The sequence below is a fragment of the Takifugu flavidus genome, chromosome 2 (genome assembly GCF_003711565.1).
Source record: "Takifugu flavidus isolate HTHZ2018 chromosome 2, ASM371156v2, whole genome shotgun sequence".
In the NCBI taxonomy this organism is placed as follows: domain Eukaryota; kingdom Metazoa; phylum Chordata; class Actinopteri; order Tetraodontiformes; family Tetraodontidae; genus Takifugu; species Takifugu flavidus.
Window position 1 is genome coordinate 16,752,843 of NC_079521.1, and position 27,035 is coordinate 16,779,877.

The window sequence follows — 27,035 nt, forward strand, 5'->3', positions numbered from 1 at the left end:
ATCCCGACGAATTTTCTAATTTCCTTTGGCTCCAATGCTTTGTCCCAAATTCACGCCCCTAACCTATCCACCATACAGCCTCTCCCACCCCCAACTGCTATTCTCTGTCATTTTGGCTACAGCTGTTAAAGTAAACTGGCAGCATTTTAGCCAAAGCTGCTGCCGCCCAACATCGAGCCGAAGATCCTTCTTTATTATCTTTCCGATGGATTTTTCTCTTTAAATGCCACCTCCAGTCTTTTCCTTTTTTTTTTTGCTGCACACTCTGCGTGCACAAATCAATTTGAAGACTTTCATTCATCTCGTAATTAATCACAGCGGCGACGGCCATATGGTGAAATCCCTGCTCCGGTTCTGTCACCGCACAGATGTAAAATGGCAGACAGAGACAAAACCGCCGCTCCTGTGAAAAGACCGCCACGACATTAAATACGGCACACGCTAATGAGCGACGCATTACACGGATGTCACCGTTTTAATGAGCAGCGACTCAGCATTCCTCACACAAAACTAGGTAGCACATTTTAGGGATGGGGGGGGGGCGGGCTCTCTGTTCAGATTGACTTCCCCAGCAACCAGAAAACTCACATCAAAGCAACGCCAGGCAAACTTGTTCTTTCAACTTTATTAACCACAAATCGCGACATTCTGTGTTTTTCTACTCGCCAGATTAGGCGACGGCGATCGGCGTGTGTGTGTGGAGAGAACGTGAAGCACGTTTGACCCTGAAAACTTCCCTGAAATGCCTTAAACAACACGCAGGCGCACTAAAACAGAGCCTGAGCGTGAACACGGAGCCCCGTTGTTGGCACTCATTCACTTCGAGATGCAAATGTCCGGATTTGAAATTCAGCCTCTCTGTGTTATGCTTGGCTACTTTAATGTTATATCTATGCTGGGGATTATTCTCTCGACAGCAGAAAAACCTGTGCTTGAATGGCAGTGCCCTCAAAGTAGCTCCTACTGCTTTCAATGGCCTCCAAACGAGATTAGAGCCGTGGCTGCCCTCGCTCCCAATCCTCTGCATTCAGATGGAGCGTAACCAGCCTGTGTGACAGTCTTTCTGTTCTGACACCGAGTGGGTGCAGCCGCTGCACACGGGCCATTTTGGAATTGAGAGGTCAGGAGGGAGAAAAAGAAAAAGAAAAAGAAAAGAAAATCCCCTGACGCTAACTTTGGTGTTGTTAGGTGTTATCCGGGAGAATATCCCGCACTTTGAAGTTAAACAGCGACGGTTTGTCTGCGCTACGATATTTGGCAGATTTTGCAGTTTGGGATTTAAATCTGGTGTCGTTGTTTTTTAAAGTGCACAGAGCGATTATCGCATCACCAGATCACAGTTTTAGCTCAGGACGGCTGTTTAATCTCTATTAATTTATCTTTTCTTTGGCACAAACCACAGCTGATCTGGACCCTCAGATGCAGCTGTTTCAGGTATTTTCACATCTTGTTTGACTGGCCTGTTCCATCGATTAAAAGCTACTTCTGTGAGGAAATTAAAACTAAAGCTAACACACACGCACACACACACACACACACACACACACACTCACACACACACCTCACACCCTGTGCAGCAGCAGCATCCATGTCCCTGCCTGTAGTTTCACACTATTTCTGTTCAACAAGGTCATCTACAAGTGGTTGTTACCAGTTTGTCAAGTTGGCCAGGTTGCATCATTCACATCGCTTTCATCATGTTTTCAGTATCTAGACGAAGATCAGCCCTAAAATGGAGTTACCACATCAGGCTGCTGTCTTCCCTCTCAGGGTCTTTCGTTCTGTTGTTTGGGAGTGTTGCTCTTAGCCATGGTGGAGGCTTTGTGTGCTTCACTCTTTGTTTTACAAGAGGTAGATGGTCTTTTGGACACTTTCCTGACGCAGGGGGCTGTTTTCTGTCCTGTACCGGCGCACCTCTTTACACCAGGGTCTGCGGGTAGCTTCACTCCAGGAGGACACTGTGGAGATCAGATTTACAGGCATTTCACATGACTGGATCCAATTTTACATGTATTTATTTACTGCTGCACAGTCACACCTTTCCCACAATCGTCTAACAGGTAGATTTGGCACCATCTAGTGGTGATGGAATATGATAGCCTGTTAAGGCCACAAAGGGATTTTGGCACCAGGATTGTTTGCATTAATTCTACATGAACATTATCTATACACATTGACACAATATAACATTTATTAGATGGTTTATATCATCTCCTGCAGAAAGTATATAAAACAAAGTGTTTCAGCTGAGTTTAAAGGCTGCATAAACCTGTCTGGGGTTGGCCTGAGGTGGCACTGATGGTTTAGAGCTGTTAGCGAATTTGTTCTGCTGAAGCCTGTGACCACCTTTTGCTGTCTTCATTCCAGATGTAAAGAAATAAAGAGAAGAGATCAACAGCTGGACTCTGTGATGATCTATTACCGTATACCTGCAGGGAGTGTGTTATTTTGTCATATTTTTGGGTTGTTAAAGTGACCCTTGAACAGTAAACTGACATTAAAAACTCATGCAACAATGCGGCTGAAGAAAGAAACCCAAGCTAGTGAAGTGTAAACGGATGCGTTACCGTGGTGTTGGAGAAGCTGCTGTCCATCCCAGAACTGAACTTAGCGTGGTTACTCTCTGCTGAGACTGCTCCACTGTCCTCGGACACGTGAGATGTTTCCTCAGAGGAGGACAGAGACGAGTCCTCCAGAGTCTGTGCACCTGTAGCAGACAGTTTTAGACCCAACGCAGCGTTAGCTCATCTCTCCTACCATCCACATGGTTTTGTCCTGTGTCCTCAAACACTACAGGCCTGACTGAGCATCTTACTGTCTTTCTCTTCCAGGTGTTGACGCATCATCTCCAGCACGTTGCACGGCGTAGAGGGCACGCCGGTGTCACCCTGGAGGACAAAGCAGCACAGGAGCAGTTACCGTCTGACCACTGTAACGTGAACAGAAGTGTCTGGAACAAATCTCACGGTGATCCAGGGGTTTTCTAGCAGCTGGGAAGGAGACATGCGATAAGAAGGATCCACATCCAGGAGACAGGTCAGTACCTTTTTCGCTGTGGAGGCAGGTATTTTACTTTGCTGTAGGACAAGAAAACCTGCTTGTCGGATTGATTTAACATGAGAATTACCTGCGTCGCTGGTCGTGGCCCAGACACTTTGCTTAAATCTGAGCCCCTTTTCTGTAATTTCCTCAAGCAGTTTACTCTTTGTTTTAGAAACAAATGGGGGCTCTCCACACAGCCTGCATGCACAAACCCATCAGACACATGCACGGTACGTCTGTATGTCTACGGTCTTCGTCTAACTACTTACAGCCAATATATAATGACCCCCATGCTCCACACGTCACACCAGTGGCTGTAACCTCGGCCGCTCATGATTTCAGGCGCTGAAACTCAGACATGCTCAAAAGTGAGGTTTTCGGTACCGGACATTAGCCTCCTACAACCTTGGTGCACAGCGCCACCGCCGGTCAAAAGATACGTATTTAGCATCCTGTGAGGACTATAATGTCTTACCCATATAGGTAAGTGTGCCACAGGACTCCGTCAGTATGTGGTCGATCCCTAATCCGTTAGTCTGCACTGATAAACCAAAGTCTGTCACCTAGGCGGAAGAAAGACGAGAAAAAAAGTGAAACAAATGATTCATGTTGACGGAACCGCTGTTAAATTCCTGATTAGAGTAGGTTTGGACGGAAATCTACTGCAGCAATGTGAGCGAACCCTATTCACAACATATATACTGCATATTTGTGTCTCGGCCTGTAATGATGAGACAAGGCAGGCTGGAAAATTCCTGCTGCTTTAGTTCACACGCTGGGCATCTGCTTTGGTCGGCCTGTCGTCAGTGCACCATGCCGTGCACTGCTGGTAATTTGATTAAAGAAGTCTCTCTTTAAAAAGGTGCACCATAACAGGAGACTAGAGTGCGTCTGACATAACGAGTTAGGATTTCAAGGTATGTCTAGAGGAGATATAGGCAGGAAGGAAAAGGAGCCCGTTTTGACAGAGCATGGATAAGAGGTGCCGGCGGAACGTTTCACGGTTTGTCTCACCATCTTACCTTGATGTTAATCTTGTCATTATTGTCCACAATGGAATTTTTCACGAGAATGTTCTCGAGTTTCAAGTCCCTGTGCACTATATCTGCGAGGAGGAGCACATTATATTGTTGGAAGCCAGAGAAATACATTTACTTGAAAAAAAAAAAATGTTTTAATTAAAGTTGGTGTGCGAAGCTACGTGCTAAGACGGATGGCTGAGAAACATCACGATGAAAATGTACATTAATGCTCAGGGAAGGTCTGATGCTTGAAACAGCCAAAGCTAACAAAAGACAGCAGGAACATTTAGACTCGGCCAAATCTAACGTGGGGGACGAACGGTCCCGACCACTTCGGCAGGATCGCCGTTCTCTGTGAAGGTGAGGAGAACGAGCACACAGGGACTTTCCATGTGAGAGCGCAGCTATTAATCAGTATTGCTCACTAGGTTGTTGCAAATTAGTCATTAGCCGCATGTAATGATGCCTCATTACTAGACAATGTCCCACATTAGCTGCAACCACAGATTTCACCATTAAAAAGCAAACGGCATCACCCAAAGCAGATTTACATCGCAGGTCTATACCAGCTCTGCTGAAGTTGTTAAGTGAACAAACACTTTAACTGCGCACTTTCTGATTAGAGTTGTATTAGCTGCCACAGACATCTGTCGGCAACAATGGGAGGATTACGATCACTGGAGGACATTGTCGAGCAAGAATTCCAGCTAGGATTAAGATGCCTGTTGCTAGCTTTGAAATGTAAATGTGTAGATTTACTTCTTTTATGGAGGTAGTCGACAGCGTCAGCCAGGCAACAGATGATGTGCTTTGTCTCGTCCTCGGTGAAGAAGTTTCTCTGCAGTAGCAGCTGCTTCAGCTCGCCCCCGACACACAGCTCGGTAACCAGATAAATCATCTCCGAACAAAAGATAATCAGCCTCAATATATAATCAATTTGTGTGCTTATCTAAGTAATGGATTATCATATCTGGCGTGCATCACACACACACTGCGGTTCAGCCTCTTCATTAGCCTAATTAAGTGCTGCCGTGCTCACCTTAGAGGTGTTGTAGACCTCCTGCAGATGGATTATGTGAGCATGATTTACTTGTTTGAGGATGTTAATTTCGTGTTCCAGCATCTTCACTTTCCAACTTCCTGCCTAAATTAACAGAAAGCACAGCTGGTGGGTTTTTTTCTTTTACCACGTCTTTCTTTTCACCCATTAAATTCTTTTATTACTCTGGCACATTAAAACTCAGGCTTCCCAGGGGGATGCTAAAACACACTTACCTCTGGTCTGCAAATCTCTTTAATAGCCCATTTTGTCTGCGTCTCAATGTGGGTGGCTTCATAAACAACTCCGAAGCCACCTTGACCTAATTTCCTTCCAAAATGATAAATTCTCTATGAAATACAAAGAAAACATTAATAGAGTTGTAATGTACCCCTGCTCAGTGTCACTCACAGACAGATGTTTTGCCTATAAAGACTTTACATCCTCTCTCATGGCCCGAATTCCAAAGCGCATCCTAATTTCAAGAAGTTTCCAGGCCTCCAGAGGCGGAGAATATGCTATTTCTAATCAAGTTACAAATGATTAAGTTGCTGCTGCACTTCGTTCAATCTCAGGTCTAATTAACTTGATCATTATCTGTGTGCATGCAAGGCTGAGCACTGGCTGCTCCGGCTTTAGTGGGGAGCAGTAAAACTCCCCAATGGGGGGGTTGCTGAGTGAGGGTTGATGGTGCAGATGCTTTAGTGTGGCCCATACCTTAATGTCATCGTCGCCGTTGAGGCGTTTTAAAGGTATATCCCCGTCCGGTTTGTCCAGTTTGTCCCTGTTTCTCCGCGTGGTCGCCATGTCGAATCCACTCGCATCTTCCAGCGTCATCCGGCGTCGCGGTCCCACCTGAAACATGGGCCAGAGGACGTCCTATATGGGTGCAGAACGCGCGTTGGATCGCTGCATCTCCAGGTGAAAGACGAGAAAAGACATCTTTGAACTGCGAGCACATTTTTCCCCTGGACAAAATAAATCTAAGTCTCTAAAACTAAATTAAATGTAAAGCAGTTATCCAAAGATGATTGGGAGCGATGAAGTGGATCCACCACGTGCACAGCCAATAATTATTAACAAGGAAGTGGTATCCTTAACCTCTGGGCTCCGACACATTACTTTACTCCCGACGGTGCCCTCACAACACCCTGCCTCTCCCGTTATCTCCCGTCTGCTCTCAAATCAAAACGACTGTGACGGCCTCTGGAAATCCCAATCAGTTCAATCACAGCTCATTTAAGGGTGACAGAGGGATGTGAACACTGGAGAAAGAGAGGGAAAGGCCCAGGAGGGAGAGCGCCGTGCACCTGAGGTGTCCCCAGCCAGAGGTGGGGCCCAGGGACAAAAGAGCGGTTCTGTCGGGGTCAGGGTGAGGTGAGGGGTCCCGTTTGGAGGGAGGAGCGGCTGCTTTTAAAGGAAGAATCTTCGTTTTGGGTTATATTTGGGCTCAGCGGCTCTGTTCTCAGGCTCCGGTGCCTCTCACTGTCAGAAACCACGAGGCCTAAAAAATCAAACAAGCCCAATCCTGCCAGTGCAATTAAAATGTAAACTACAAGAGACCAAAAAGTACATTTTCTGCATGTGAAACTTAATCATCTATTGACAGCTCGGCTTTGATGACAAATGATAAACGTCACAGTCCTAATGAAGCGTGGAATTACATTACCTGATGAGGCAGGAAATTGCATGTTTAGAATGCAAATACACAGCCGTCTACTTTACTAAGTTGGGAGGTGAATCCTAATATTATACCAGAAGATTATCAAAGCTCTCAATGCACAATTATCAATGTTCAGTTATTAAAGCTCGAAGCAGAATCACATTTTATCGTATCTGAAAGCTGGTGGATTGGAAATGCTGTCAAAAAGGAGAATCTAAAGTTGCAGCTGCCTTCCTGCATAGATACAAGCAAGTTATTCATGTTGTTTCCCGTATAAACAAATCATTTTAAAGGCCCCTCCAAGAATTCCTTCTGTGTCCAATGGTCATGTTAGATAAGTGTCTATTGGCAGGAAAACATGCTTTGCTAAAAGGAAGCAAAGAGCCAATTCTACCATTTGCTCAGAGCGCTCCACATGTTGCTAAAAGATAAGGCCCAATAAATTCAAATTTTCTCATTGGTTTAATCCTGGTTAAGGCTAATCTCTGCCCTTGCTGGGCTCAGCCCTGGGAAGCTGGGAGGGCAGACATCTATAAAAATGTGGGCCATAGCAGAAACAAGAACAAATGGAATGGTGACAAACCCAAACACAACTCTGTGCGTTCATGTCACAGCGCACAACAAGGAAAAAAGACCTCCGCCAAGCAGCTGCTTTCTCCACAATGTTGTGACTTACACCCATAGATTAGTGGCGTGTGTGTGTGTGTGTGTGTGTGTGCGCGCGCGCGTGTGCGTGCATGCGTGCATGCGTGCGTGCTTATAATACTTTGATAATTGAAAGGTCAAAGTCCACTTGGACTCAGAGCATCAGTAAAATTTAATCTGTCAACATTTTCCTGAAAATTAAAATCTAACTTTTCAAGCTATTCTGAGGCAGGCAGACAGACAGACAGACAGGCAGGCAGGCAGGCAGACAGGCAGGCAGGCAGGCAGGCAGGCAGGCAGGCAGACAGGCAGGCAGACAGACAGGCAGGCAGACGGGCAGACAGACAGACAGACAGACAGGCAGGCAGGCAGGCAGGCAGACAGGCAGGCAGGCAGGCAGGCAGGCAGACAGGCAGGCAGGCAGGCAGGCAGGCAGACAGGCAGACAGACAGACAGGCAGACAGACAGACAGGCAGACAGACCTCTTCACCTCTTGGTGGAGGTAAATGTGGGCACTTTATAAAACCAAGCATGTTTATGCAAGGTTAGCAACCAAGTGGCTCAACACCATTTCAGTAAAAAGTTACTGGATGGTTTATAATCCGTAGAGCTATTATTGAAACAGTTAGCATTAAACAGATGATGCAGCTATGCTGTAATTAATCCAATTAGCTAAGAAAGTTATTAGAGAGGCATTTTAGTGCCCTAATTAAAAACAGTGCACTATGACGTATGTTATATAACGTTTATTAGTCTATTTAATTTGACCACACAAATTTAATTCAAATCATTTCATAACATTTCGAGTTATTTTGTTTATAGACAGACGCCGATTGTCACACAACCTCCTTAGCAAAGATATAAAAAAAACACAAAAAAAACAAACGTAAAATTAACTTCCTCGCAGCAGCTAACTAGCTGACAGAGCTAGGTAGCACGCGTTGTCATGACAACGAAACCGAGCAGCCATAAACATTACAACGTACTGTTGTGGAAAGTAATCATAAACGATGCATTCACGAAGTTGTAATAAATATTGACAGCAAAGCAACAGTCCTACCTGCAGAAAGATGTAGGTTTAATTCTCAAAGTCGCTAATCACCTCCAAACTTTTTCCGTGACCGACTACGGGGGCCGAAGAGGCTCAATGAGTAAATGAGGTGCTGGTTAATAATACAGCATGAATACCCTCCCGGTTTGGATAACTATCAACAAAAGACGGCAACTAGTTGACGCGTTACTGATGATGACATGACAACGTTTGAATGTTGTTTGGCTATTACAACTGATTAATAAGGGTTTTATTTCCTGTGTTTTTTTTCTTTGAAAGATAAAAGTCACTTTTTTTCTCAACGGCGGCCAAAGTTTATCGTGGTCCTTGTCTCCATCTAGTGGACAATATTGTCCTACACATGTCTTTTCTTCACAGCAAATAAGTAAAATTGTGTGTGTGTGTGTGTGTGTGTGTGTGTGGTGTGTGTGTGTGTGTGTGTGTGTGTGTGTGTGTGCGTGCGTGCGTGCGTGCGCGCGCGCGTTTGTGTGGTATAAATACTTGGTGTTCTAAACATGGATTATTGTACAAAAACCAAATCCATTGTCTGTTTGTTTAGTAGAAAGCATTTAATGGTATTAATTAAATGTTCACCAACTTTAATTAAAGTTAAGAGTTCAGCCCAGTAAATAGAAATGCACAAAGCCTTAATGGCATGAGGCAATGAGCACAGCATGAAGTGAGTTAAATCAATCCATGAAACAATGATTGCTGTAATTACTGTGGTGCCTGACTGCTCAGAGGGGGCCAACAGGCTAATTAATTTAGGTCAGAAGTGAAAAGGTCTGAAATCATATACCCTCCTGCAAACTATGATTCTGTAAAAGCAACCCAGCCTGTAAAATTAATATTGAGTATTCAGTAAAATATGTTGATTATTGATTCCAAACAAACTCAAAGTAATTTGAGTCCGCGACACTTTGTATGATGAATGAAACAAAGAATATAAATATATATATATAAATTCACAAGACACAACTAGTCAAGAAATGCAGATGAACGCAGGCTCTTACATGTTATTTTTATTGGTAGCAGTATATAGTAAGTGCATTTACTGATGAGCGTTACAGTAAAAGTGAAACAGAAGTTACTGTATCTTAAGACTAATATCATTCAACACTGATTGGTTTTAAAGCATGTAATAGCTGATATGCTGTAGGTCCACTATTCATGACACTGAGCAATAAGTGTACAGATGATTATTCTATATAGTTATTCTGAACAACTCCTAGATGCAATCTTAAACTGGGGAAGCACGTAAAGAATATTTATATTCAAGAGGGAACTCCCTACAGCAGACATTATAAAACCACAACAATGCTGCTTTACAAACAGTAAGACATTTCTATATATAACCGAAACTCAATATTATCAGTTGCACACTTATTATCCTGAGATATTTTATTATTTAAAGAAACTGGTGTAACAGCAAAGTTATATGTTCAATTATAATAGAAAAAAACCTTTAATTCCTCCAGCACCGATGAAAACACCCACATCCTGCTTATTTCTAACACTGGATTTACTCACATTCTGTACTGGTCCATAAGAAAACATTAAAAATGAATTATATCAATAATAAAACCTATGATATGTTAAGTTGGATTGTAAATAAAATGAAAAAATATAGAAAAAAATCTATACAGTTGAGCATTAACATGCTTAACAACACGTTAAATATGTATGGAAGTTTCAAAGTGCTGTGTATAAAGTCTCTATAATGTGTGAGCCTGTTAAATATCCCCGTCCTCTGTACAGCTATCAGCATTCTTTTACTATCCGTGATCAGTGCATAATTACAGCATGAACTTTCTAATCACAACCCCTCAACTGTCAAACTATTATACAACTGCAGCATTGCTACAACTTAGTGCAGAAGACATTTAAGAAAAAACGTTGAATTTGTCATTTTCATCCTATATAATTATCTTAACGATCTTATAGTATTTCAATATTGATTCAGCATGTTCAGCTGCCGTGGCACGAGTGCACTATGATCTCAGGGCTACTTTTATATGACAGAATAACCTGCAGACCACCTAAACCAAGTCTACTTTTGCGTTCCTTTCGCATGGTTTTAGAAGTGGTGTCTTCTGGACTTGAGGGAATTTCTCCTCTTCCTCTTCCTGTGGCACTGCTCCCTCCTCTCGGGCCAGGGGAACCCGCCAACTGCTGCCCTGTAGGCCTCGTCGTACTCGTCGCTGTCGGAATCGTCCTCGGCCACAGGGAACGCTCTGTCTGGAAACACCTCTCTGAGCTGGGAGAGGAAGAACACCTCCAGACTCCGGCCCGCCTGGGCCACCTCTGAGTCGGGCTGCGAGGAGAGAGAGAGAACTGTTAATATTAGTAGACACTGCAGACTGGACCTGAACACATCTTAATGTTCTACCTACATAATTGAACTTGGCACAATTGCGGAACATTAGAGAGACATCGGCAATAAACTGGTCCGGTGAGTGATAATGTTGACTGTTCCTCTTGTTGAGCTTGGCCCTGATCACCGACAGGTCCATGGGCCTCTTGATGATCTGGTAGTAATGGCGAGCCTGCATGAAACACACCGTTACACACTCAAGAACCCAGTTGGATCCGATTAGGACAGTGACGTGTGGTGACTGCCAAACCTGGATGATAGTAAATAATAAAGCTGTGGCATATGGGTGTTTGTTCCTCACCAGTGGACTGACGGGTTCATGGAAGGGGGCACTCAGGATGTTGCTGAGGATCAGGAGGGTCAGCCGCTCGCATTTCTACAAAGACAGTCAGTATTCTGAATCCAGCAGGTCAGAAAGATATGAGATTTAACTTAAAAGACTGTGGAAAAAGCATAATGAACGGGCCACATTCAAAACAACAAAGCCCTCAAATTGTTCTTTTATTTAGTCTTCAAATCAGCATAGTTCAACTGACAAATTCTCATTAGTGGCGTTTTGCCCGATGTGACCTACTCTTTGGTCGCAGGCAGGCAGCCCCTGGCTGTGCGCGTGCTCTCCAGATGTTCTTTCATTCTCACAGTCGTACTCGACCTCTGGCAGCACGGAGTCCCGGCAGAGGCTGCAGACCCAGTCGCCCCTGCAGCAGACACACAAACAGGAATAAACACACAGCAAAAGCTGCGTGTGTGTGTTAGTGTCAGGCCATACGTACGAGGGGAAGCTCAGCAGAGGCGGGACATGACAGGACAGGTGGAAGACTTTTGGACAGCGGTCGCAGCACAGCAGGTCGCCACCGATCAGACACACGGCGCAGAAGTCCTCGCTCTCCATTTCTGTGTCATCAGACTGGAATTCCTCCGGGCCTCTCTGAGCGATGGGGTTAGCCATCAGGAGCGACCTCTGACCAGGGCCCTCGTGGGAGTCCTCTTCCAGGTCGGAACGGAGCGGCTGTGGTTCATCCGTCGCCAGCTCCAGCTCTGACTCGACGTCTAGCTCAGACTCCACAGAGCCCTGAGAGTCTGGGGGCGGGGCTTCAGAGTCGGTCTCTACCTGGTAGTCGGGCTGGACGTCTGACTCTCCCGATTCCACCTCCGGGCCATCCTCTGATCCTGCTCCGGGATCTGACTCTGGGTCTCCCTCGTATTCCAAACTTGGCTCTGAATCTGTAGTATCATTTCCAGGGCGGGGCTCCGCCCCTCCTGCAGCCACTGACTGTTCCTCAGCCAGACGCTCCAGTTCGGCCTCAGAGGACGACTCGCCTGGAGAAACTTCTGCTTCTCCTTCTGAGGGTGTGTTGGGATCAGAGTCAGAGTCCATTTCCAGCACAGACAAACTCTGTGGCGCATATTTGAGGTCAGTGGGTGAGCGGGTGGCTTCCTGTGAGCTTTTCCTCCCTTGGATGACCGGCCCAGAGGGGGTGGAATGTGTCGTCAAGGGATTCTCCTTCTGACGAACCCCATACGGGGGCGCTGTGAGTGAGCGGGTGGTCCCCATGTTCTTTACACCTCCAGCTGCCTCCTGCAGATGATGAAGATGACACATGCATTATTTCTTAACCACAACATGCTTTGTTATGGAGGAATAACAAAAGCTGATTAAGAGGATGTACTTGAGGAGCTACAGCGTGCCAGGTCCTCTTCTCTGTTCCACTGGCTGGTAAAGGGTCGCTCTGCCGGCGTCCTTGCAGAGGCAACTGAGACACAAGTATCTTGAGTCGCTCCAGGCAAACTACCGGAACCCTGATCCTTCCCGGGTCTTTCTGGACAGCCACGGCGCTAAATCATACCACACACTGTCGGTTAAAGATGAACATTACACAGCAAGAACACCTCTTTGATGTGACAGCCAACACACCTGTGGCCGTTTCTGGACACGCCGCATTTCTCCTTAGTATCATGATCAAGTTTTTCATTTGTGTGAGTTAAAGAATGATCTAAGAAAATGAAGATATAACCACAATGATAATGATATATTTATCTTTTGTTTTACTAGGGAGTTATTGTGATAACGTTATATATTTGCAGTACCTGGCTCTGTCTTGTAAGACTGTAAAGGAGAGCGGTGACCTCTAGGGGGCGCTGTGCTACGTGAGCTTTCTTTTACAGTAGAGAGTAATCCATCAGAAGCTCTCCTCTGTCTGGGATCCATAGTGTCATGCTGGAAAATAAAATATCATTCTCAAAATTTCATCTGACAGATATATCACATATATCATCACGTCACATATCTTGTCTGTATTGCAGGCTGCCACCAGGGGGCGATCAAAAATCTCTGCAGTCACACTTTAAAGTTATGATTTAATAAGCTATTATGGCCGAGATAGTATCCTCAAACATAAATTAGGATCAAACAGGACACATCAACCAGACAGACATAATCACCAGCGCCATTTGGAGGGGCTTGAACACAAGTCCTGCCCCTCCAGAGGCTTAAATTAGTTCAAATAGAATGCCAATTGTGTGACCTCTGACCTTAATTTCATCTGCTGATACATTGATGGTCTACCAATGAATTGGCTGTAAGTTACAGAAGATTAGTAAAGTTTCTGGATGATTCATGGTTGAAAAGCCAAACTAATTAGATGAGTTTAGGTCCTAAGTCTCTTAGAGATGATCTACAGAGCAGTTGAGTAAATAATCAGGATTAAAATAAGCAGATCAACGCTGATATTAAGCAGTCAAAACCAACTTTTATGATGGAAATTTCTCACAGGAAAAAAATGATCTGCTACTTTGACCGAAACGTTACCCCCCCCGGTTCTGATTTACCGCGTCTGCATCTCGCGTCTCTCTGCCTGGCGTGCATCCTGACGGTCTCTCAGAGAGAGGGCCGGCAAACGGGGCCGCCAGTTCTGCCGGGATGCTCTGGGAGCGCCGCCTCCTCGTGCACGCTAAACCGGGGCTGATCCTGCTGCTCTGCATGTTCGCTACACGCTCACAGGTTGTCACCGACACCTCCAGGGATGTGGATCTCTGTCAGATATACAAACATTGAGAACGGAGCGGCGTCTCAGACGGCTGCACATGCAGGCAGCGCCGTGTTTCATGTCATTAAAAACAAAGGGGAGAAGACGCCAGTGGGACGTGGAAACAAATGAGTGTCACACAAACACACATGAGTAGACACACACGAAACAAACAAAAACACTATTCAGGGACTCGGATTAATTCAGTGCTGCTCGGAACATGGAGGACGGCCCACACGGCTGCATATATTACTGCGATGGTGGCAGGTTTGGTTACAGCATCAATTATCATATGTAAATTCACTAGTTGGAGTGCTGTGTGGCACTTTGATTAAACCAGGACAGGAAATCACTCTCTACCACTCTGCCTCACTTCCTCAAATTGCTATTTAACCGATGTGAGTGTCCTGAAAAGCTCCTTTAAAGTTCTCACTAATGTAAGCAGGAGAGGCTGACAAATCATTTAACACGGGGTTTTTAAAAAGGTCTCTGGCTCTCTTTTTTTTTTCCCCCACTGCGCCATCATGCATATTCAGCCCGGGCTGACAAGCGTTTGCTGGCGTGTGAGTACCCTGCGATTAAAACACTCACCTGATCCGCGCCCCCTCGGGAGAAATACGCAGGATTCAGAACGCACGGGGAGAGCGGACTCTAATCCTTCTATCGCCACTGAAGGGGCTGCGCAGAAATTTATCTCGGAGCTGAAAACCAGAACAGAACTCGAGCTGGCAGCTCCCCCAATTCCCTCAGTGGCTCATTAATGACAGGTTAAGTCCATAAACGACTGCACCCAAGTGGTTTCGTGTCCTTTTCGGATGCTGTGACTTGAAAACACAAATATGTTACATCACTGTGTGTGCCGCTGACGTGCACGGCGCGCCCCGAGAGGTGAGAGGCAGCAGCTCGAACCTCTGGTGCGACTGTAATGAACAGTGTTCTCCTGGATCTAGTGTCGCTCTGAGCGGCATGTCTCTAATTGACAGAGCAGCGCTTTGTTTTCCTGTCATCCTTTCATCTTAAAAGTGGGAGCACGTTCCTTTTGTGCCATCTGTTTTCAGGCTGGCTGAGTGTGGGACAGCGTCACTCTGGCATTTGCTTGAAATGCTTCTTCACTTCCTGTTGTCTAAAGCTAATTCAAAAACAAGAACTGACATTGTTTCAATACTCTCTCAGTGGTTGAAATTTATGCAATCCACTTGACTCCACTGACTTTGGTGCTTCTTAAGTAAGCTTTGCTGCTTTTGTTCTTCGTTTGAGTGGGTTTGAACACCTGGGCTACATCGGAAACGGGCATGAGTCAAATGATAAATTCTGCATATGAAGCATTCTGTGGTTTACCACATCTGCTCCTTTTTTCTCAGCAGAGATCTGACAGAGCAGCATGTGAAAAACAAAACCTGAGGTAACCCTAACCCCCATCCTACTTTTATCTCTGTGAGGACTAAGCATAATGTATTACCCTTCCATCCCAACCAATCCCTTAATCCTAATCTTAACCCAAACCTGATTCTAATCCCAACCATAAAACCAAGTCTTGACCCTTAAACTGTCCTTTGAAGTTGTGAGGACCAACCAAAATGTCCTCACTTTGCTAGCAGAATAAGGACTTTGGGACTCAATATGAAGCAAGAACACACACACACAAACATACACCGCTTCAAACAAACACACCAATTTGGTGTAATGCTTTGTTAGATCCGTCAAATCCAACAGCAACGTACAAATAAAGTGCCCTCAGTGATGCATGCATGCAATGTTGTTATGACGACTGCATATTCACATTTTCTCTTTGATGTCTGTCGAACATCTATGTGCCGTATAGAATATGTGATCCGGTGGATTTTACTGTGGCAGTATTTAACAAGACCTAGTATTGTCAATAATATCAGCTGAAATGATTGAACAATGCTAAATAATCTTTACGTGAGATGTTGGGTCTCTCACCCTGCCGTCTCTGTGCTCTCTCAACGTCTGTGTGGGTCTGCTCCACTGCTGTTCCTGTCTCATCTCTGCAGCGGGATGAAGCTGCTGGACAGGACTCCCCGCTGTCTCCCTGCGGTCCTGCTGCAGCACGTCATCCAGAAGCTCTCGGCTGTCGGCCCGCAGCGTTTGTCCGCGGGTTTCCTCCAGCCTGCACGTCTCCTCCCAGATCTCTTCATTCATGTATTCTGCTTCAGCGGCTGTGAGTTCTCGGGGCAGGTCTGGGCTGGGCGACAGCTTCCCCGTACACTGTGTGGGCCTGTCTGGTTCTGCCGGGCTTTGATGATAGAGATAAGACTTAGTTAGCGACTGGGGTTGAGGAGGACCCACTTGCGGTGGGACCATAGATCCTCGACTGCAGGCGAGCCCCAGAACTGGGACGGGTGACGGAGAGGGATGGAGCTGTGATAAGTTCTCCCGGTCCCAGCACCTCTGGAGCTGCTGGTTCTGGTGCAGAGAGGCAGCGATGTGGGCAGGCTGAATGCAGCTGGAGTTGCAAATGGGCACATCCATCTGGTTTTTGTCCAGACCGGATAGATCCGACTGGGAGGGGATATCGTGCAGGCAGCACCTCTGAGGCTCACAGCAGGCCTGGTAGCCGTAGCCTGGCTCCCGCCCTCGGTGGCACACGGGCGGCAGAGACAGGCAGGTGACAGGCTGAGGCCTGAGAATACTGGAGCAGGCCAGGCCCTGAGGATAGGCGCAGTTTCCTCCTTCAACTGTCAACTGACCTGTGGAACACAAAGTCTCATATCAAGACTGTGGTTAAGTAACCGTAGTTGAAGCTATATACAGTATAAGCTAATGACTCTTGAAATGAGTCATGAAATGCAGTTATTTATATTTAAAAAAAATTACCAAAGGAGGAAATATGCTTTGTCCAGTAACTGGCATCCCAGTTGAACTTGATCTTGAGCGGACTGCAGGAGTCTGAACTGAGTGGCTGATCGAGCAATTGTTGCATCTGGAAGGAAACCTGAGAGAAGTGCACACAAATTTAGTCACCCGTCCCTTCAGCTATGTCCATTCTGTATATGCTGGTGACGTTAGCCGCCATCAGTAGATTAGGCATTCCGCTTCATGGCTGGACTGTATTTGCACCAGTAAGACACTGGGCATCTGTTGTCTGCAGTGGCAACATACCAGGGCCCTGCTGAAGAGCACCGGGCCTCTGCAGTGGTGGGTCATAGCCCAGGTGATGAACTTCTGGACGTGGTCCAGCTGGCTGCATGCCTCTATTGCCCCCTGCAGCTGGTCCTCCAGACCCTGCTGGAAGTCCTCCGAGATTTTCTGTGGGCACCCCATAGAAAAACCTTTCAGTTAGGTGTCATTATCTGCACTGAGATGAAATCCTCGGGATGATGGGGATGGGCTTCTCGAGGAGTTGACTTAAGCAGCTTTGACAGATTATCATTTGGCTTTGGTTTGGTTGCTTTCAGGACCGATTACATCGCAGCGATCACTGATTCCAAGCATGTAGATTCCCGGACGGCTTAAAGATAAGAAGGAAAGAGAAAGAGAGAAAAGTAATTACCTCCAGTTGCTCTATTAATAGGTTGGCTCGTTTGTTAAGCTCGTTCATCATAATCATCTTTGCCATTTTAATCTGGTTTTCTGCCTTCCTGTGAGCAATCTTCACTCCATGAAGTCTGCAAAAAAAAGGATATAAAGGCATCGACCTCAGCAGAAACGTAACAAATAAATAGGAATGTGAGTGCAAACCAACCTGTCTTCTATCTGTTTGGCACTGTTCTCCACAGCAGACCTCCTCTCCTCCACCTGAACCATCAGGTTCTCAAACAGCCACTGCTGATCCTGGAGGGCCTTCCCCGTCTGCACCACCCTGAGCACACAACACATCCACGCGGGTCAAAGTGTTCACTAACTCGGTCTTTGGGTAGGAAAAGAACCCGAATTAAATATTATGTCCCCAAGGACAAAGCTATTATGCAGACGACCTCAGAGGCAGCTACTGTAGCGAAACATCCCAGAAAACAAAATCACATGAATGCATAATGAGGTATCAGGCAGGCCAAGGGTAGGGAATGCAGATACAGGTGGTAAAAGTGACAGGGCAGGTAAGGAGGGTTGTTGCTCACATGAAGTTTTTAACCTATGGTTAGCCCCTCCGTGCAACGTCCTTGTGCCGCGTGTGTCTGTAGACTGACCTGTGGTTTTTGTGGGAGGACAGGTGACAGCTGCTGCAGCACAGAAGGTCACATGACTCACAAAACAGCTCCAAGGGCTCCTGTCTGTGAGAGTGGCACATGAGGAGGGAACAAGGATACGACCCCGGGCCTAACAGACAGGCGGGAAGGGGGGAGGGGACAGGAGGGGGCAGTCAGCATACAGGTAGAGGAGCAACAAATAAGAGTTTCTGATGAGCTACACCTCCCTCAGCATCAAATATGTCACCGTTTGAACATCCATTATGTATTTCACACCAGCCTCGTTAAACTTACGGTGGCAGCTCGATTCTGTTGCAGATATGCAGCCAGTCCGGCTTTATGAACATCCTCTATGCTAAGATGGGCAAAGCAACATTAGGACAAGAAACAATAGTTCTTCTGCATCTCTGTTGACTAAAAAGCATTGGTAATGTTTTTATAGTAGCATAATCAAAGCAGCCTGTGAAATAGGGGGCTGGATGTGGAGCGGCGGGTGGTTAAAAGTAAACTGTGATGGATTACCCTCCCATGAAACATTCAAAAGGACCATCGCTGAAAGAACTACATTCGAAAAAGGGTTGTGAGCTTATGAGCTGCCTTGAAAAAGCATAAAGTGAAGTAAGTAGAGAGTATTTCCGTGCTATCCAAACAGCTTTTGATGCACCAGCACTCATGCAGTCACACACACACACACACACACACACACACACACACACACACACACACACACACACTCAATGATATCACACACGCTTCTAAATAGGTCACGGTAGAGGCTCTTAGTTGCCAATCCAACAATAGGTGGGTGAGGCCAATGAACAGAGTTACACTGCTGTTTACTGGCCAGTTCACATCAACCAACCCCTAAACACCCCCCCACCCTCCCCAACACACACACATACACACACATACACACACACCCCAGCTTGCACACCACCGCAGGTCTTTGTGGTGGAGAGCTATGCATCGCTGCCTGTGCATCACCAAAATCTGACCGACCACATCCTGTCTGCAGCAGTCGCAGATGTCTTCACAACAACACAAAGCAAGCAGCAGCAGCACTGCATCAAAATAAAGCACACGGCAATAAAATATCTGCAGCGCCAACAACTCCTGCAATCCAGACATGCAAAAGAAGATGGGAACAAAGCTTCCATACTTGAGGCATACTCAGTCTTTAAATAGCATAGACTAATATTAGCCAAAATGAAATCATTTGAGCACTTTAGAATCTGGGCCATGTGTTAAATAGAGGTGTAATAAAACACAGGGATATCCAGGAACTGTTATCAGCCATCTCCAGTTCCATGCATTATTCATTGCAATGGCGCATACTGAGATATGACTGACAAACAAATGGAGCACTGCGGGAAAATAAATAAGAAAAAAAAGCAGACTTTCAGCAAACAAAAAGAGAGTCAGAGGTTATGCTGAAATGAATGATATGATATGATATGATAACACTGGCCTGAAAACAAGGCAGCATAGTTTTGAATCATGCAAATGTCATACCTTGTCCATTTGGAGGAAGAGAACTGGAGCCTTTCTGGTGCAGGTCAGGACACTGGATGGAACTGGTCCTCTGCTGTGGGTGCAGGTCTGAGTACTGAGAGGGGACAGAGGGTCTCTGATGCTGGTGCACGTCAGTGCACTGATAGCATAGCCACTTGTTGCAGAGTGTACACAGGCTCTGTGCAAGCGTGGGCTCTGAGCACTCGGAGCAGCGCTGCAAAAGACACAACCCCCACCACCGAACAAAACAATTAAACGTACAGAAACATGTCCATGTGACAAAAAAAGAAAATGAGTGACAAGTACAAATATTTATTCTGCCGCACTACATTGCTGAAGTCACGTCAGAAAGTTGCTCTCACGCGAGGCTAAGATACTTTAATGGAGGATCATAGTCATAAGAAGGCTGAATTTACTTGAGCTTTTAAAACACCCTTGGGGCGAACATTACTTCCACAGCAGCAATTTGAAAAACATCAAGGATGAGAAGAGAGACAGCAACACAATATCAAGGAGAACGAGGGGTGAGGCCCCTGAAGACCAGAACAAAAAAAGAATCCTGTCTCCTGAGAAGCAAGAATGAGCTTGAAATATAGCTGAAGCAGCCTTCCTACCTTCTCCATGGCAGAGCTGTAAGTGGAGTCGCTGTTGGAGCTGGAGGATGAGCAGAGGGGAGCGAGCAGCCTGGTGTCTCAGCAGCAGCACTGAGGCGCCTACCTGAGGCAGGAAGCAGCGCAGCCGAGAGGTGGCCCCAGAGGAGACGTCTTGACAGCCTCACTGTGCTCTCTCCTCCCCTGGTTCATCCATGTGCAGGACTCCCCTTTCACTGCGGCGGAGGAAAAAAGCATCGCGATCAAATTCAACCACTCCTCGCTAATCCTTTTTCTTTAAATAAGCCTGCGCATAATAATTGGGAATTAGAGAGATGAGATAATTATTTTTTTTGTAGGGCAAAATATGCCCGGAAGCTCCTTCCAAAATGGAGGAAGGACGACTGAAATGAAGTGACCCAAAATAAGGAGGAAGAGAGGAGTTTTATTTTGTAAGCAACTTTTACATTCTGTCACCGTGGCAGCACGAGGCGGGGTTAAGAGCTGTCAGGTGGTTCCGGGCTATGTTGGGCTGGTTGTGGCCTTCTTCTTACAGTCAGCACAAGCAGGGGACAGGTCCCGGGGGGGCCGTTCGCTAACGTGGTGTGCCAAAAGCAGGTCAGACTCTGATGAGCTCCAGATAGGTTACACTCCTACAGCTCCTTTTTTCAATTTAACTTGGCATGTCAGGGAAAATGAAACGAGGAAATAACCGGCACTAACTCAATCAAACGAGGGGGAGAATCGTGTGAAAGTGTGAAAAGCTCCTTCACGTGCCTGCAAAGGCAACAAGTCTGCTTACCACCAACCTGCCATCCAATATATCCCAGCGCCAATGTGCTGCCACATCTGGAGCCGAGTACAAGTCTGCCTGACAACAACCCCTGCAGGCTGACCTACAAATCTGACAACTCTCTCATCCTTGGGTGCTTCACTCAGGAGCCCAGAGCAATCACCACAGACCCAATTTGACACACAATTAGTCAAACCGCTTCCCACCCCGCATGTTTTTAACTGTGCACTTACTGCCAGAGCCACTGCACAGCATTTATCCCTCAGACTGACCCCCTCCACCGGCACTTTCTGCCCTGCTAGAAGGGCACCGAGGCACCATAAAAGGGTGCCGTCTGGAGGGAAGAGATCCTAAATAGAAACCTGCGCAGTGATCTCTCCCCCTGAAAGCACCCCCTGGCGTAACATCTATTAACGCTCGAGCAATGAGATCACACAGAAAGCAGGATTACTTTTAACCACTCTTGGTCTCTGAAGGGTTTCAGTAGGTGTCATCTAAGAACAAAAATTTAAAAAATTAACAATTATTTAAAATATAAATCTCCCTGGTCAAATAGTACAAATTACTACCCTTATGAAACTGAATTTTGTAATCATCTGGTGCCACAAATCAAATGTAATATACACATAATATAAACACATACATATTAATTTATAAAATAGCGGGTAAATTATCCACTTCCATATTGGCACAGGTGCCCTCCAAGTGTGCTTGAATGTGTTTCTACTGGCCCAGAATGGACAAAATGATTTGAATCCGATCTTTGGTTGGCGAAGCTGCATTCTAAATTCCAACAAACAACAAACCTCTGGGGTGCACATGGTGTTGTGGAGCTACCTTTACGTTTTTAAAAGTAACATTCATCAGATAACTGGAATCGAACAAGACTAAAACTTTGCCGTTATCTTACACTGTCTGTAGCTGGGTAATAAGCAGTTTGATTTTGTTTTTATCTGTGCGTTTTTATTACGTTATGATCGGCGAATCCTTGAAATCATGAGGAACGGGTGGTCCGTCACGCTGAGGAAATCTGCTCATTCCAGTGAATTTCCTTCCGGCATCGTTGACGTTTGGCTAAATCCACCCGTCCACGTCAGTCTGACTGCACTTGATCCACAATGAGCGTGTCAGTCAACCCGCAGAAGAGCTGCCCCCGCATCCACAGCCCGCCTGCGCCTCTGCAGCCCCGCATCCAGCGCGTCACTGAGCGCCAGATTAGGGTTTACAAAGTGCGCATGAGATTACGCCCCTGTCGAGGTGCACTTGACCAAAAACGAGGATTAAGATTAAGATCACAACACAGAAAGTCGAACGTGCGCGCGGGGCGTCCCCAAACTGCGTCTGCGTCCACATTAATTCCGCTCGTTAAGTGCGCAGCATCTGTCAGGTAAACACGGGCGTGCGTGAGGATGTCGGAGCGGCGCCGCGTTCGCCGCAACTCAACTTCTATCGGCCTGTCAGTCACATGTCAAAGCACCGAGTTCATCGCGTGTTTTTCTGGTTTTACCTTGACCCGCCAGGCTCCGAGTGTCCCCCCCAGCGGCCGCCGCTCTTTACGCTCTCCCCAAAATTTGGGGATGTCAAGTCTCGCAGTTAATCGTGAGATTTTATGTCCGGTCTCATGCAACACTTCTGACGTTTCTCAAAGCTGTAGTGTGACTAAAGTTGGGACGGGAGGACGAGGCAGCATCTGTGGATGTACTGCGGCACCTTGGCACAGGAAATGCGCAGATGAGAACAATGCTTTCTTATTTTTATAGAAATAGCCGCGCGCGCGTTCACGTGGAAATGAAAGGTGAACAGCTGAGTGACTCATTTGTTTGGAAGCTTCTTTTTTTTTTTTTTTTTTAATTATGATTAATGAACATTTCTGGAATCATTTTGTTCATTGTGCCCCCTGTTACCGGATAGCATTCTAAAGGATTTTAGATGTAATCAGACTACATAATCTGTGGACAGAGGTTACTAAATAAAAGCTGCCCAACCTACAGATTGTACCTGGGATGGTGGATCAGGTGTTACATCTGAACACATTTGTCTCACACATAGTTTATCCACACAGCTATAAGAACCAAAAATCTTGAACAGTAACAGGAAGGGAAAGAACCATTTTTTTTTTTTACTTTTGTAAGATCTGAAACACGTTCCACACACAGAGACAATATTAAAAAGTAATAAACGAGCGGGTACGATGTCAGTAAGTCAGACGCAGAGAAGCATTTGAACTTTTTTAATAAAAAGCTGTAAAAAGACTCTATGAAGAGTTACAATCATTTTCTTCATTGTCTTGTTGCAGAATCAGTTTTTTGAGCCGGTTTTACACCATTAACCAGACAACACGGTTGTGAAAGAATGCTAAATAAAAACATACCGACTGTACATCTGAAAGACACGCTACACTCACTCCGTCTTCACACACACGCCTGGGCATCAGTGGTTACTCTGCAGCTCACTGCCGTGTACCGTCCTGCTACACTGCATCGCCGTCTCACACGGGAAGACAAACCCACGCTGAGAAGTCTCACGGCCGTCTTAAAAATCATATGTACATGTTTACAAAGGACAAATAACTGAATCCTCATAATGCAGTGTCATGGAGACATCAGGCCTCTGGGTTGACGGGACGATTCCCCCTCAGTTCTTTTTGTGGAGGAACTTCATTTTGTTTCCTGGAAACAGAGTTTAAGCGCCTGTTTAGTTGCGTAAACTGTGCTGATCTTCCTTCTGGGTCCTGCCTGGTGTGTATGCTGCAGAACTCACCGAGACCTTTCAGGAACTTGTTGACTCCACTTTGTTCTGTGTCCGGCAGCTCCTCCAGATACTGTTCCACCCTCTGCTCAAACAGACCTGTCAACAGATAAGCAAATCTAATATTAACAGTGACCATGATGCTGATAATGTCAGTATGACCGTGTGGGGAAGCATGCTGGTGGTAACATTCACCACTAGGGATCAGTGTTACTGCAGCGCCTACTCTCTCTTTCTACACACTCTGGTGTGAAATCGTAGGCAAGCTACCTTTGGCCCGAGTCTTCCTCAGCTCCCGATCCTGAATGAACCCTGCAAACATCTGGGACTCCATGAAGACGCCCAGGAAACGGCGGATGCTTTTGGACGCCACAGACTTCCTGAAGGCCTCCCTTTGGAAGACCCGCTCCCCGCGCTCGTTTTGTGTGATGAAGAGGGAGTAGTGTCCGATGGTCTCCAGGAAGAAGCGGATAAAGGCCTCCGACACCAGGCTGTTCAAGGAATTATACTCTGCACACACGAAGGAGACGTGCTCTGTTCAACCGTTTATATCAGCATTCAGGACTAAAGGCAACACACAGCGAAAACAGAGATTAGCTAAACATGTAATCACATTGTGACCGGGGAGGGTCACGTCCCACCATGTACACTGAAATTAGTCTGAACCTAATTAACCACACAATAAGGCACAATGGGCATGTGGTCGTCTCATGGATGTTGCCAGTATTTCAGATCTACAATAGTCTGCTGAAGCTTTGTGGGAACAGAAAAGACAATGTCAGTGTCCAAATTCAGGATCAAAAAAGCCATCTGACAAAGAAAACATTCCAAACCAAACCTTAAAACAATTCATCAAAAAAAAAAAATCCTTGAGAAAAGAACCAGATCGGACCACTTGGAAAGAAATCCTTAAATTCCAAAACCTACAATGAATTTGCTTCTGAATTTGAAGGGGCTGCATTTTCAACAAAGTGTCCTCTTTGTATTTTCTGTCTCAAAACAAAGATAAAGCTCTGGAACAATGCAGCCTTTATATCGGGCTGACTCAGTACACAGAGAAGAGAATATAATGAGCAGCAAAAGCATCAAACACATCACTTTAATCCAAATGACTGTAGAAATTAAAGGGATGAGCAATGAGCTCTGCCATCATTACAGAAAATCAGAAACGGGAAGGGGGGGGTTCAAATGTAAAAATAAAACTTGTGATTCACACCACATTCAAGCAAACTACTCAACAAAACACGCAACAAAAATATGACAATAAATGAATCTACAGCACAATCTGATCTGTCAGACTCACACAGGCACCAAAATCCCATTTTGGACAGGCTGCCTCCCCGTGTAACGTGCATTTAGAAAAAGATCATATTTTCGATCGTATTTCCTCAATTTTTCTTCTCCCAAATGTTTTTAGGTGAATCCAGACGTCTGGACTTCATCAGATTTTGCCTCTAACATTTGCTGACTGCGCCGCTCATTTGTGCCGCTGATGCATGTCCAAACCCACTTTTTATCCAGTCCACAAGGTGTCTCAAAGGACGCTCTGTGGACTCCTAATGACTCTGCAGACCTCCCCAAAACATCAGTGATACCATAAACCACAATTTACTGCCACGCAGATGTGCTGTTTTACATTTTCCAAATAACCGAAAACACAACTTAAATGTTACGCGCCAAAAATATGAATCATCCACACCGAGACGATGGATCGTGTGAGTAAAGATCTATTATTGATCCCCGGGGGAGAAACCCTCCTAAAATAAAATGTATTTTCCCATAGCAGAGGTTGGAAGGCCTCACATCTGTATGGGAGAGCAACTGATTCATTGTCACTCTCTTTCCACGTCTGGTTTGATGTTGCGGAGATTTTCGCCATAGCGGAGCCTCTGTGACTCACGGGACGATAAGGAAGGCGGCAGCGTCCCGGAGACACAGTCAACGCTGTCGCCAATGACGATAACATCCCTGGTACGGAATCGCCGGCCACTCACCCTCGTCTGACTCACTGTCGGAGTCCTGACTGATGATGTCGTTCCTCTGCTCGAGCGCTTGCTCGAGGGCTGCCTGGAGTTTCCGTGGCAACAGCGAGGCCTCGTCATCCATCTGTGAACAAGCAAAGAGACCCGAATCAACATCGATAAACAACAACTGTTTAGACAAGAAGTTTCAAAGGCTAACAACAGAGAAGCTCGTGTTTTACGACAACGTTTTAGGCCAGACGAGGACAAAAACAGGTTTTCCCTCAAATCAGATTCAGCGTTATAAAGTATAAACAGACTTTGTAAACACGGAGGCCGCTCCATCTGTTTCAGTGAGACTCGTCACTCTGATTGGATGTTTATTACTTTTAGTTGCGTACCTCATAAGTACCTCATAAGTTCAGACACTGACCTGTCGAATGAATCTGTCAGTTCCCAGGTCGACCATTAAAGCCTGGAAAAAAATGAAGAGAATGGCAAATTTCTTCTTACGAGACGCTTTAGAAACATAAATGGATTCATGAGTTAATCAGAAAGTAGGCTCATGTGACATGACTCAAGGAAAAGATAACACAGACCAAAGATGCATGTGGGGATAAGCGAACTGGCTCCTTTAAATTGAGCTTAAGTGTGAATGTCAGCGTTTGTTTGTCTGTTCTATATTACTCCTCCAGGATGGACCCCACTTCTTGCCCTAAGGCAGCTGGGACAGACTCCAGCAACCATGACACGAGATAAAGCAGTAGAAGATGAAAGAATGTATCCTTTATTTCGTGTATTTATTGTCTTCTCTCCCCACGGATCTGTCTGACACATGTGGCTCGATCATGTCTCTGACAGAGGCAGTCATGTGACGGTTGTTGTGCCCCTATGAAGGTTAAAAATCAGCGCAGGCGTCTCTGCGTTGTTCTGGTGTGAAAAATGTGCCTTTATTCACAATTAATTGTATAATTGTTCCCCCGAATAATGACAAAGAACATGAGGTCAGACCGAACCGCATCAGGAATTTCATCAGCCAGGACAACAATATCCATGTTTCCCGAATCAGAATCAGGTGAATGAGCGAACAAAAGATGGTCAAAATAAAAGGAAACGGCACTGACCTCTTCCACAGGCAGCTCCTTCAGTTTGGGTAACGAGCTGGAGAGCAGCCCCACCAGGAAGGGGGTGGGACAGCACACAATATCCAGCATGGAGCCAGGCAGCACTGGGATGAAGGTGTGCTGCCAGGAGAACGGGTAGAGCAGCGCCACCACCGCGTGCATGCAGCTGGAGAGAGTGCTGATGAAGAATAAAAGCAACAAGCTGTGAGTCCGACCCCTCCACATGACACTGTCCTGCTGGGGTCACATCAGATAACACAAGACATATAACGGGGCAAATGTTTTCATTTCCAGAGC

General features: G+C 45.9%; 3 protein-coding genes across 14 annotated transcripts in view; all 3 read right to left on the bottom strand.

Moving 5' to 3' along the window:
• Positions 1–610: 610 nt before the first annotated feature.
• stk33 (serine/threonine kinase 33) lies at positions 611–8,645 on the bottom strand. 4 transcript variants are annotated; one of them, XM_057025000.1, is made up of 14 exons: positions 8,472–8,645; positions 5,821–6,012; positions 5,340–5,453; positions 5,104–5,208; positions 4,824–4,962; positions 4,065–4,147; positions 3,518–3,605; positions 3,312–3,393; positions 3,128–3,240; positions 2,967–3,052; positions 2,816–2,888; positions 2,568–2,707; positions 2,270–2,356; positions 611–1,958 (listed from the first exon to the last, which is right to left on the bottom strand). In XM_057025000.1, exons 2-14 carry the CDS (start codon positions 5,965–5,967, stop codon positions 1,767–1,769), a joined length of 1,449 nt encoding a protein of 482 aa, XP_056880980.1. In that variant the 5' UTR covers positions 5,968–6,012; positions 8,472–8,645; the 3' UTR covers positions 611–1,766. The 4 variants fall into 4 exon arrangements, with proteins under 4 accessions (XP_056880980.1, XP_056880979.1, XP_056880981.1 ...); XM_057024999.1 differs by having other exon boundaries at positions 5,821–6,018; XM_057025001.1 differs by having other exon boundaries at positions 3,312–3,387; positions 5,821–6,018; positions 8,472–8,643.
• An 824-nt stretch (positions 8,646–9,469) lies between these two features.
• On the bottom strand, positions 9,470–22,609 carry trim66 (tripartite motif containing 66). 4 transcript variants are annotated; one of them, XM_057024612.1, is made up of 19 exons: positions 22,413–22,608; positions 20,137–20,348; positions 19,523–19,736; positions 18,011–18,140; positions 17,569–17,685; positions 17,377–17,491; positions 16,986–17,132; positions 16,701–16,818; positions 16,273–16,573; positions 15,786–16,119; positions 13,666–13,869; positions 12,925–13,054; positions 12,752–12,830; positions 12,507–12,672; positions 11,610–12,415; positions 11,411–11,534; positions 11,138–11,212; positions 10,856–11,008; positions 9,470–10,776 (listed from the first exon to the last, which is right to left on the bottom strand). In XM_057024612.1, exons 2-19 carry the CDS (start codon positions 20,143–20,145, stop codon positions 10,540–10,542), a joined length of 3,459 nt encoding a protein of 1,152 aa, XP_056880592.1. In that variant the 5' UTR covers positions 20,146–20,348; positions 22,413–22,608; the 3' UTR covers positions 9,470–10,539. The 4 variants fall into 4 exon arrangements, with proteins under 4 accessions (XP_056880592.1, XP_056880577.1, XP_056880587.1 ...); XM_057024597.1 differs by having other exon boundaries at positions 15,786–16,573; positions 22,413–22,609; XM_057024607.1 differs by having other exon boundaries at positions 15,807–16,573; positions 22,413–22,607.
• A 511-nt stretch (positions 22,610–23,120) lies between these two features.
• dennd2b (DENN domain containing 2B) overlaps positions 23,121–27,035 on the bottom strand; it is a 32,850-nt gene continuing 28,935 nt past the window's right edge. For all 6 annotated transcript variants that reach the window (XM_057024637.1, XM_057024654.1, XM_057024635.1 and 3 more), the window contains 6 exons: positions 26,739–26,916; positions 26,048–26,089; positions 25,648–25,759; positions 23,924–24,163; positions 23,666–23,752; positions 23,121–23,574 (listed from right to left, as the gene is read on the bottom strand). In XM_057024637.1, the coding sequence (XP_056880617.1) occupies positions 23,540–23,574; positions 23,666–23,752; positions 23,924–24,163; positions 25,648–25,759; positions 26,048–26,089; positions 26,739–26,916 (694 nt within the window). In that variant the 3' untranslated portion in view covers positions 23,121–23,539. The remainder of the gene's footprint in view (positions 23,575–23,665; positions 23,753–23,923; positions 24,164–25,647; positions 25,760–26,047; positions 26,090–26,738; positions 26,917–27,035) is intronic.

Bases quoted from the DNA above. Each gene is read 5' to 3' on its own strand.
- stk33 (XM_057025000.1), bottom strand. From the start codon at position 5,967: ATGTTTCAGGTGGGACCGCGACGCCGGATGACGCTGGAAGATGCGAGT. The intron at 4,148-4,823 runs GTAAATCTACAC...TCCTCCTCGCAG, and splicing joins CGACTACCTCCATAAAAGAA to ATATAGTGCACAGGGACTTG. The intron at 2,357-2,567 runs GTAACGCATCCG...TCTGGAATGAAG, and splicing joins GCAGCTTCTCCAACACCACG to ACAGCAAAAGGTGGTCACAG.
- trim66 (XM_057024597.1), bottom strand. The intron at 12,831-12,924 runs GTACTGCAAATA...TCATTTTCTTAG, and splicing joins GTCTTACAAGACAGAGCCAG to ATCATTCTTTAACTCACACA. The intron at 11,213-11,410 runs GTAGGTCACATC...CTGTCTTTGTAG, and splicing joins TGCCTGCCTGCGACCAAAGA to AAATGCGAGCGGCTGACCCT.